This window comes from Aulostomus chinensis, chromosome 23 (genome assembly GCF_037954235.1).
Source record: "Aulostomus chinensis isolate RoL2024-O1b breed Wild chromosome 23, RoL_Achi_v1.0, whole genome shotgun sequence".
Classification (NCBI taxonomy): Eukaryota; Metazoa; Chordata; class Actinopteri; order Syngnathiformes; family Aulostomidae; genus Aulostomus; species Aulostomus chinensis.
In genome coordinates this window covers 13858606-13870422 of record NC_141342.1, presented here as the reverse complement: position 1 = coordinate 13870422, position 11817 = coordinate 13858606, and the positions used below count along the sequence as shown (strand labels likewise).

At 42.0% G+C, this 11817-nt stretch overlaps 2 protein-coding genes across 3 annotated transcripts in view; both read left to right on the top strand.

Moving 5' to 3' along the window:
• nhlrc2 (NHL repeat containing 2) overlaps positions 1-11817 on the top strand; it is a 45561-nt gene that overhangs the window by 25981 nt on the left and 7763 nt on the right. The gene's annotated exons all lie outside the window — the stretch shown is intronic.
• Positions 4487-7410, top strand: adrb1 (adrenoceptor beta 1). Its single transcript, XM_086196474.1, has one exon. It carries the CDS (start codon positions 4952-4954, stop codon positions 6146-6148), a length of 1197 nt encoding a protein of 398 aa, XP_086052600.1. The 5' UTR covers positions 4487-4951; the 3' UTR covers positions 6149-7410.

Genomic DNA, 11817 nt, shown 5'->3' with positions numbered 1-11817 from the left:
TCCAGCCGAGCGGGACTCATTAAGATCGTATCAACACAGAGATCAAATATGACTGAAGACGAGCACGGGATGAAGGTTTTAAGCTGAATGGAGCCGCTGAAAATCTTTCCCGCTGCTTCTTCTCAACTCTCCAAAGAACCGAGGGGCATAGACTCCATGCTGATGTTGACACGGGAGGTCAAGCCGCTGAGTCATGTTGGACTTTGACAATCTCCGTACAAAACTAGTAGGAATCCATGTAGGAGGGAGCTGTTGAAAGCACTCGACGCTCTTATTTTTGTGTAAGTGTGCGAGCGATTGCTTCAAAATATGTAAATCTGATCGAAAACAAAGAGGTGCAAAACGATCTAAATGTAGCTTCAGAGCACCAGTAAAGTTTAGAAAACACTTAAAGGGTCGATGGTCATGGAGATTTTTTTTTAAAAACTGTTCCAAAGTTGTTATTTTTAAATGGTTTCTCAGAGTAAATCAGTTTAACTTTCTGTCAGTGTTGCAGTAAATCTGGCTACACAGAAACTGGATATACGCGTAACTTTTTAAAAAAATCTTGTTTTTTTTGTTGTCTGATAAACACTCGTACGGAAGCTGAGGATGGCCATAATTGCTTGATCACAAGTCGCCTTGTTATGATGATAGGTTAAATTATGTCATTATCATGAAAAAAAGACAAAAGCTATTTTTAGGAAATCAGGTGCCATCAAATAAACCACTGGTTTTTAGGTCGCCCTAATTAAATTTCTGGTGATAAATCTAGTTAATCATCACAAATCTGTTGTTTGTTTTTCTTTAGATAAGCGGATAAGTTTACCAACTGTCATGAATAGAAAGCAAAGCACGGTTATATCAAGCTAACTAACTTTTGAATTTGAAATAAAAACAAGAAGTAGCGACCACACAGTGATCCTCCAGAAAAATGATGTGATGAAATAAAATAATGTGTTTTTGGTAGCCTAAGTCAGGTTAATTCTTAACGCATCACTACTGAGATGTGGATATGCGACCGGGACACGTTTTGATCCGAATCCCTGCTGAAGCAAACCTTAAAGGAGGCTGCTGCTGCTGCTGCTGCTGCTGCTGCTGCTGCTGCTGCTGCAAAGTGTTCTGTAGGATCCCGCAGTGATGTTGACGCTGTCTTTGGCTTTGCTATGCCAGGTCAGGTCATGTCACACCCTCTGGCTCTGGGTCATCAGGTTCATGGACAAGCATGCTAGTCAGCACCCAGAAAACAAAGCAGACAGCATCATTCATCTTAGTGAAACAAGCTGTACGTGTCACAAGGCTGGTGTGATGCTTTCAATTAGCCAAGATCAATCCTTGTCTTCATTTTTCAAATGTGTGTTTGATTTGTAAAATCCGACTGGATCTCTGATACTTTCAATGTGCACTTGCAAACTTTCATCTTTAATGGAACTAATTTAATAATTACTTTCCTTACTAAACAGGAATGCGTAAAGATGGGCTATTTATTTATTTTTTTGTAGGCTAATCCGGATGTTAGCGTCAAAATAAATTCCATTGACATGGGATTTTTGATTATTGCTTCAAATAAGATGTGTCAAACAAAATTTACGAGATTTTTTTTTTTAATCCGCAAGATCGTTTTCACAAGTGAATTCTGCTTTAATGGATTTTTTTTTAAGCCTAAATACAGTTATTAGAAGGACGCTAACATTGTGTATGTACAAACTGCACCACCACGGCGAGCAAGTGGCTAAACGTGTTAGCAGCTGTCGTTTTTAAGAAACAAAAAATTCACAAGTGTAGTACTTAACTGGCATATTTTACGATGTAGTTGACAAATACTAAAATGTATGTTAGGCCAAGAACTTTTTTTTTTTTAAGGCATTTAACCGATAAAAACATTGTTTTTCTCATATGTTCAACAACAAATTATTTACCGGTTTCAGGACTCCTTCCTGCGCCTTTTGTTTGTTCCATTTGGAAAATCAGTGCTGTCATCTTCATAATCACTGTCCACATTCTTCTGTTATCCTTTAACAAATCATATTTGATAGGAAAAAACCATCTTTCTTTACTCTCTTCCAGCTCTTATTTTCTTGTGTAACCTTGTTTTGTTGGAACTTGCTTGTTTACATGAAGGCCAGATGTTCTGCAGTCTCAGTGTCTGTTTAGCTCAGTTTGTTGTCATCCCGATGTCAAGCGGTTCAAAGAACCCCAACACCTTCTTCTCCTTTAAATCAACAATATGGATTTGAAGGACGTGGAAAGTTCATCCAAGATGCAAATTTCTGTACCGTACAGCTGCGGCACGACAACAAAGACGAGATCTGTGGCGGAGCCCTCGTGGTGGTGGAATGTATACTGCGTTAAAAATATAAAATGGACATGTGAAAAAACAAATCTAGTTTGTGATAACAAGTGGCGAATACAAGGAAATCCCTGTAGTTCAAAATGTCACGTGAATTTTGGACATCTATATTTGGCATCCAATGTTCCCAAGGCCTGGCAGATCTGCCACTGATGATCACGAACACATTTCAGATGGAAAATGGAGTTGTGGTTGGCGCGTTGCCTGCCTCTTTCTTAATGAAAGTGTTATTTTTGCCAAGGAGGTTAGATATTTTTGGTAGCATTTGTTTGTCTGTCTTTCAACGGGGTTACACAAAAAATAAAACACAAGCAGGTTTTTTCTTTTTTCTTTTTTCTTTTTGTGAGGCTCTGTGGAGGGCAGGGATAAGAAATAACCCGTGAAATTTTTTAGGAGCAGATCTCAATCGCTGGGTCGATTCCAGGAATTTATCTTTTACTTTTGTTACCATTTCTAAATAGGGCGGAATGTTCCAAGACTAGATTGGGTGACATAAGAGTAGGAGAGCTTGTACAACTCAAACTTTTCTGTTCATCTTAATGTTGTATTTAGAAATGCAGAGTGACACATTTTAATCGTTGCCTCGCTCCCTTTTTTTAGCGATCACTGTACCTTTTAGTGATATTCATGTGCGGGTTACTACCTCTTTTTCTAACATGCTGGAACAAATTTCACTCTTCACACACCATTTTTTTTTTCCTGGCAAAAATTTCTTTGACACAATGTAAATATCTAAGTTAAAAGATCTGCAGATTTTGCTGCTCGACCTTCCGTGTGACAAGTGGGACTTCCATCTGCCCTGTAAACTCAAGTGTTGAGAGAACAGGGTGTTCAGGAAGGGAATTAAAAGAAGGATATTATTTTAATTTCCCCCCTTTTTTTGTCTTATCTGCTATGCCAGCTCTGCCTGTGGCCGTAGTCAGTGGTTCTCTACACATGCAGTTTCCCTCAGGAGGACTGCATCATGACGAGACAATGAAGAAAAACTAGACAAGGCGTGAAAAATACAGATTTTTCCTGCACGAGGTGACGCAGCTGGTATTGTCACATTAGCTCCTCCAGTTGCTACGCTGACATTGCATGTCACAGACTGCGTATTTTCTCTGTCAGTAGAAACTACAGAGTTTGCTAACATGGCAACGTCTGAAGCACACAGAGCTTCCTAGCTGATTCAGATCAGCTTATTTGGCTGCGTGCCGCCGGTGTCAACTGACATTTCCCTCACTGTAACTTCTTCTTGAACTCGTGTTATTGTTGAAACACGTTCTTTCATTGGCTGTTACTTTTACTATCGGACCGGATTCCCACGTCTGGGGTTCACCCCAGCGATGGGACCAGTCTAACCTGTCTGAAGATGTCACCGGTCTCCTATAGCGCTCAGAGATACATATGTCAGCAAAAGTGGGTCATGTGATAAGCGTACAGTATGGTGATTCCTGCTTTTGGACGTTTGGTTGAGTTTCTTGTGCTTTTGTCACAGTTACAATATACAGGTAACACACACACACGTATATATATATGTGTGTGTATATATATGTGCCTTATTTTATCTAAATTGAATTAATTCAGAGGATAAAACCCATTTTTTTTTAATTGATCAATTGATTTATTGAGTTTCATGGGGGGGCGCCCTGTTTCTCTCAGTTAAACAGACACATTTTTCATGGGAAACGTCACTGAAGAGCAATACCTTAAATAATCCCATTAGAACTCTGCTGACTCAAGTTTTATTTTACTTTGGGTTTGACACATTTGGAGATACTAATGAACTTCAAACATAAAGATGACATCGTTATTAGTTTGCCAACTTTGCGCAGACGTTTGTCTTCACGCGTCCATGCAGCCAGAAGGTTTATCTTTTTATTTTGTAAATGAAAACTGTACTTTGGTCATGAAACGGAATTGAAAAGTGATGCAAATACTTGTTGATATAAAAGCTGAACACAGTGGCCCGTGTGGGGGGTTGATTTTTTTATTGCCAGTTACATTTTTAGTTGTTACATCAGGGGAGGGGGAAAAAAGACACTGTTGTGACTGTCCTTCCAGAATTTTGTTTAATTTTTCAGGATTTTGGCATGTCCTCTATTTACCAACTTTAAAGAACAAGAGTATGTGCAAAAAAATATCAACTTGTTTTGAAACAGATAATGTCTTCATGAGTGAATATTTGGCTATCAGCAAAATCATTTTTAGGGTAACGGCATGTTGGATATCTGCAGAATATCCGTAGTCGTTCATTCGTGAAGTGATGTTGTGGGTTTTTTTTTTGTAAGTAGAAGTGAGCAGTGCGGTGGTGCAGCCTCGTCCCTGGTTAGAGAAACCGAGACTGATTCATGAACCCTCCTGAGGTTCAAGTGTTGTTTGCTGCTCGGCCTCATTGTTGAGACGATGTGTCCGCTGAGCTGCCTGATTGGTCTTGAGAGGTGTGATGTCACCGCCTGCTCTGATGTCCCGCTCCGTGCAGCAGCACCAGGCTGAAGGCAGCACGAGAGGGGCTCCAGATGGAGCTCATGCGCGAGGGCAGCGGAGCCGCGGCTCGAGCGACACACTGGAGGGGCAGGGGCTTCCTCGCGTTGCCTTGATGAAACCGACCTGGACCCGCACACAGCGCAGCAGCCCGTCATGGGGGACGGTGGTGGCGCGTACTCGCAGGTGAACTTCCAGAATGGCACGGGGAGCGAGGCGTCGGACGCACCGGGGTCCGCCGCGACCTTCTCCGAGCAGTGGATAGCCGGGATGAGCCTGGTCATGGCTCTAATCGTCCTGTCCATAGTCTTCGGGAATATCCTGGTCATCGTGGCCATCGCCAAGACGCAGCGGCTGCAGACGCTCACCAACGTCTTCATTGTGTCGCTGGCGAGCGCGGATCTCATCATGGGGCTGCTGGTGGTGCCGTTTGGCGCCGCGCTCGAGGTGCGCGGCTCCTGGCTGTACGGCTCGTTCTTTTGCGAGTTCTGGATCTCCGTGGATGTTCTCTGCGTCACCGCCAGCATCGAGACCCTGTGCGTCATCGCCATAGACAGGTACGTGGCCATCACCTCGCCTTTCCGCTACCAAAGCCTGTTAACCAAAGCGCGGGCTAAGGCGGTGGTGTGCGTGGTGTGGGCCATCTCTGCGCTGGTCTCCTTCCTCCCCATCCTCATGCACTGGTCCCGGGACAGCGTGGACACAGCCTGCTACGATGACCCGGAATGTTGCGACTTTATCACCAACAGGGCGTACGCCATCTCCTCCTCCATCATTTCTTTCTACATTCCTTTACTGGTCATGATATTTGTGTACGCTCGCGTGTACAGGGAGGCGAAAAAACAGCTGATGAAGATCGACAAGTGCGAGGGAAGGTTCCACAACACTTTAACCGGACTGACCTCGAAGTTCAAGAAGAGGCCGTCCAAGATCTTGGCGCTCAGGGAGCAGAAGGCGCTGAAGACGCTGGGCATCATCATGGGGACCTTCACCCTGTGCTGGCTGCCTTTCTTCATCGTCAACATCGTGCGGGTGTTTTGCGCAGAGATGGTGGACAAAGACCTGTTCGTGTTCCTCAACTGGCTGGGGTACGTCAACTCGGCTTTTAACCCAATAATTTACTGCCGGAGCCCGGACTTCAGGAAAGCGTTCAAGAGGCTGCTGTGCTGCCCAGGGCAAGGCGACCGCATGCTGCACATCAGCTCCTGCGACCTGTCCCGGTGCACCGGCGGCTTCGTCTCATCTCTGGAGCCCGGGACCTTGGGAATGTGGTCGGACTGCGCGGGTCTGGACAACAGCGACAGCAGCTTGATGGGAACCGCAAAGCTGTCTTACTCTGAATCTCAGCTGTGAATGTAAATTTAAGTGATGCCGGGGTGGATTACAGTGCAACGAGGCGTCCGGGAACGTGCGTTGACTAATTTTTTGTTTTTGTTTTCTCTCTTCGGAGGGAGAAGGTATGCGCAAAAGCGTGCCTGAGAGCCCCCCAACCCCCCCTCCTTTGTTTCTGCATCAGCAGACATGGGGAGAAATCTTCGGGGCGGAATTAGGAAGCCACGTTTAAGAAAAAAAATACAATCTAGACCAACACAAAGCTTTTGGGGATGGTGTTTACCATAAAGACCCTTCAAAGAGCGCACGTACTTTACGCTTCTGTGGTTCATCCCCGGTTATTTCTTATTCGACCTGTAAAGCAGCTCAACAGTTCAGTGTTGCACTGAAGAGGACTTTAAGTTTTGTTCAAGGGGGTGGTGTGCGTGTGTGTGTGTGCGTGTGCGTGTATGTATGGGGGGGGGGGTATTTTATTTGATTTATTTTCCTTAAGATGACCGCTCAGGCGCACCAACACAAACTGGCTGTCATGTAAAAGCACTGAACAGGAGGGAGAGATTTGTCGGAACCGTAGTCATGTTTAGTGCCCACAATGTGTTTTACCTCACAGCCTTCGGCAAGTGCAATTTGTACGGCAGGTATTTGTTTATATTAAACATTAACGTAGGCTAATAGACGTGTATTTATTTCTGCTCTGTCTTTTACAACCCAGCAAGTGGCGACGGGGCTGATTGCCGTGCCCCCCTTCGTTTATGTAGTTTGTGGTGTTTAGTACTGAAAGTGAGGAATTTGAGCCCCTCTCTCTCTCTCTCTCTCTCTCTGTCTCTCTCTCTCTCTCTCTTTCTTAATTGAGCTTTACATGATGTTGTGAGGTGGTGTATTGACTCCTGTGAAATAAAAAAATAATAATTTGCATTGTTAATTAGCTTTCTGTTTGTTTTTGTTTTTTTGGGGGGGGTTTTATTTAGTACATAACCCTTCGGATTTCCGCCAACATTTATGAGAATGACCGGTGAAATAGGCCACACCCATTTTCATTCATAAAAAAGAAATGTTTTTGAGAGCAAATGTCTGTGCCAATATGTAAAAAACCATGAGGAAAGATTTATGCAGATGAATGTGATGGGTTTTTTTTTCTGCTCCCCGACTAATTAGCTGCTGCTGCTGCTGCTGCTGAGAGCCACCATAACATCTGTGTTTAAACCACTGATTCATGTTGTGTGAGAGAAGTGTTGCTTCAGTCTTTCAGTCTGGTTGTGGCCTGAGAGATGCACTAGTCAGTAGTTCTGACACACACCCCCCCCCCCCCCCCCCTTTCAGGTATTGTTGTCATGGCAGTAACGACTGGTCCATGTTTGGGCCAGTTATTCATTACTCTCAAGTGAATGACCTGAAATGTTACAAAGATTGAGTAAATTATGTGTTCAGGGTTTCAGGCTTGTTGTCTTGTCTGCAGCCATTTTGACATAAACAGCGTAAATCAGCACGCGTGTTACTAATTCCATTAATTACCGTTCTCAGTCAGTCAAACACATCAGTATGGACACTGTGTTTCCACAAGACCAACCTGAACCCTGTTTTCCTCCTTCAGGGAGCTTCGGTTTGCTGCAGAACCTTCATGAACGCCAGCTTTTAAATTCAAAATGGATGAGTTTAAAAAAATGCCTTAAGACAAACTGATACACAACGTCCTGCAGTAAAATGATGTGTTCGTATTGACAGGTTATTAAGGATATTTTGGGACATCACGAGGTACTTTTTGCATTAAAAGTCCAGCTTTTGCTATTTATGCTTTTGCATAAAAGCTAATGTAAAGCAACATCATGCAACATTTCAGGTACAACGATGCGCCTTCATGCCTCCTCCGAGCTCCGTGCTTGAATTTCTGCATGATGTACTTGAGCAGTACTTGTTCATGACTACCTTTTACTGCTGCTTCCAGGAACTCGAGCTAGCTTCTCAATCATGTCATGTCAGAAGTAAAAAAGGATAAGACATTTGTGGAGGAAACTCAGAAGAGAAAAACGAGACCATAATACACTCATGCTAATAAGCATTGTTAGCCGTTAGCAAACATATTTGAACATGGATGCAGCTGCTGTGGATCCAGATCAGTCCAAAAGATATAAATGTAGAACCAAAAGTCCTTTGACCTCCAGTTGTTTTGCTCCAAATCATGTTACAGTCGAGCTGTGCTCTTCAACTGAATCCTATATTTACCTCTTTTACCAGCAGAGGTCACTGTTGCTCTGCAAAATGACATGCCGCTGCTTTAAACTAATAGTTTTGCGGTTAATTGAAATGTTCTTTTCACTTCTTGATAAACAGATTTGATTGATTAGTGATTGCATAAATGAGAACCAATATGACATAATTTTGATATCAAACACGTATTTGCATTGTGGTTGGGTCGATATCAAGCTGAATCATATTACATTGAAAAAAATAATCAAAAAGTTTAACAATTATTAACCTCCTGAGACCCGAACTCTTGCATGGGGTGCATTAAGTGTCCACATATGTGGACGCCAGGTCCCAGGAGGTTAAGAATATAAACGTAATTTTTGAAGCATCTGAATGTGCTTTATTTTGCAGCCTGCTAAGTTGCAGGTCAGAAGGGATATTTCAGCAAATTTGAGTACTTGAAGTAGAAGTAGAAGTAGTAGTAGTAGTTGAAGTAGTGACATTTGTTAGAGATGTTCCAGCTTTAGAAGTCCTGCGATTTCCATGAAGCAACCGTTCGTCTTTTACTACAGCATTCCTGTCTCTTTTTGTTGAACTATTGAGGCTCACCGATTTAAATGCATAGACGGGTCTGTGACAAATTAAAGGAAAAAATAAAGTTATTAGCCCACCGAGAGCAACCAGAACAGCTCAAATCCACCTTGACGTAGAGTCTTCCGGAAAAAATATCCCCAAATTTGATGTTTTTGAGGGATTTCCATCCAAAAACTTTCGTAGGTGTTAAACTGAATGGAGATCTTGTGACTATGAAGGTCATAGCATATGATTCACATCATTTTAATACAATTCAGTGACCCCTCTGTTGTGGAAGCATCTGCCTCTGTTCTGTTCCCAAACTCATTTATTCAGTTAAAGCCGTTTAAACGGTCTAAAATCCAATTAGTCTTTATTCAGGTTACATGCTTCTCACGTGCTGCTGTGGAAACGTTATAGTAAACATCCCAGCAGACAGCTGGTGTTATGAAGTGGCTCTTACTGGAGCTTTCTGGGGAATATGAATTAGCCCATAAGCGGGACATCTTTAAAATGCATCAACATGATGTGTTCTGCTAATGCCACGATCCCAGGAGGGTCTAGGCGCACATATCAATTAGAGAAGAAAAACTGAATGGAACTGAGCTCAGCTGCTAAGGCTAATGAATGTTGTTTAGATATGATTGGCCAAACTAATGTGGGTGAATGAAGCCCAGCTGAAAAAAAAACAACCCGCACCAGCTAGTATCATTGATGGCTTCCTGGCAAAGACCCTCGTCATTATGAAGCAGCTCTGTTTGTTTGGCAGGAAGTTTAGGGCCCAGCAGCCGTGGGCTCACAGATGGAGAAGCTAATCAGGGTTTTTAAGAATGACTGATCTAAATTGCATGTGTATCAGGAGACTTTTTGGCTGATTGAACTCTAAGTAGATGAAATAATATCAACGTGACCTCAGCAGTAGCAGCGGAGGAGGAGGAGGAGGAGGAGGAGGAGGAGGAGGAGGATTGAGAACTGCTGTTGTATTCGGCGATCATCCAGACCGAGCTCTCTGTCATACCACCAGAAATATGATCGCCCTCTGATACGGAATTTTATTAGCGCTCTTAATTAATAATTGGCATATATTTTATGGTTGTTTTTTACTCTTAACAAACAATGAAATGAACAGGCTTCTTGGATGCATTGTTTTTCTTCCCTTCAGCCACAGTGATTTATAAATCATTTATCAACACTAACAAAGCAGTTATTTTCCATTAGGACCTGACAAATTTGGGATTTCTGAGCCTGATACCGATTTTAGAGAAGAGAAAAATCCCAGATTACCATTTCACTAAAACCAGTATTGTGAATACTTGTGCCTGGCTGAAAATATTCTGTGTCCGTGGTTCGTCGTGCACCAGTGTTGTGCCAATATGACCATGAGAAGGTAGAAGGCGAATTCAAACAAATAACTTGCTGTATTAAAAAAAAAAAAAAATTAATATCCTCATACCTGACTGTTTAAATGAAATTCAGAACAAAGTCATAAATTGAACAAGGCGCTGGCTGCTGGAGACACCAGTTTACACCATTTTTAAATCACCACAGGCATTGTTATTTTTTTATTTTTATTCATACCTGGCGATTTATAATTAATGTTTTAGATGTGTTGTCCTGCTAATGTTTGCAGATGTTTTACCTCTGTGATGATTTACACATCATTTGGTGGTCATTAAATATTTGATGTCGTGCGTAAAAAGTTGTGTGTAGCACTGTGCTACCACATACGGAAGCAGAGTGCAGTCGTGCTTGGGGGAAAAAAAACTATCCTTCGTTATCTGAAGAAAAGTGGGTTTTTTTTTTTTCTTTCCGAAGATAACGAATTAATGAAGTAGAACAGGATCAAATTCTTTAAATCAAAAGATTTAATCCAAATTTTGGAAAAATTTGTTTGATTTGTCACTAAGAGATAGAGGGGACGGTCGAGGCCTGTGCCGCGTTAGCGTAGCATAGAAAAACCAAAGTGGAAAATTTGGAAACAAATGCTGCACAATGGCGCCTGCAAAAGCCACAAACTCTTGAGAAAGCCACCTTTTGTTTTCTGAAGTTGAATGAACAGATTATCAGTTGAAGTTAACTCTAAACACTGCAATAGTGAACTCACCTCAGGGTAACAGCATTAAAAGTAGCAACAGCAATGTTGGGCTTCTGCAGCAGACTGGTTTTCTAACATTCAGAAGATGTCTCTTTACTGCTAAGCTACAACGTATAAATTATTAACCTATTTTTTATTTAATATTTTATGAACAAATTAACACCAGTTAGAGCACATGATTAACTGCCATTTTACATAAGTAGTTATGAGTTGCGTAGTTATGAGAATTAGCTGAGAGGATTTTTATCGCTGATGAAGCTACAGCCACTCGGCTCTGATTAGAATCAAATCAAGAGATTTGAGCTTCAGGTTTGTACTAATAAAACAAATTAGTGAGTTTTGAGGGGGAAACTGGCCAGACTTTGTAACCACTTAACGGAGGGATTGTTTCCCTTCGCAACACGAAAGACGACGCAGCATAAAGATCTCAAATATTGCAACAAACTGAACGAAAATGAACAGGATGAACAGTACGGACAATAAATGAAATCCTCAAAATGAGTCAGTTTCTCTCAGATCAACAAACACGGGCTTTTATTCAGTGATTACGTTTCTTCTCCCGTCCACATCCTGAATATCATCTCTGCCAACCACCTCCTACTGCCTTCTGTACTTTAAAGATAAACACCATATTCATGAAAGAGAATCCAAACCATTCAGAGCATCGAAAGCCTTTTTGGAATCCTAATAATAATAATAATGATAATAATAATAATAATAATATTCTTTTACCCCAAACTTTACCCGAAAATTAATGCTGACGTACTTTCACTTCATTCGTATTTTTCGATGGACAAGCCTTTGAATAACAAGTGTACAAGCGCTGATTCATAAGGCA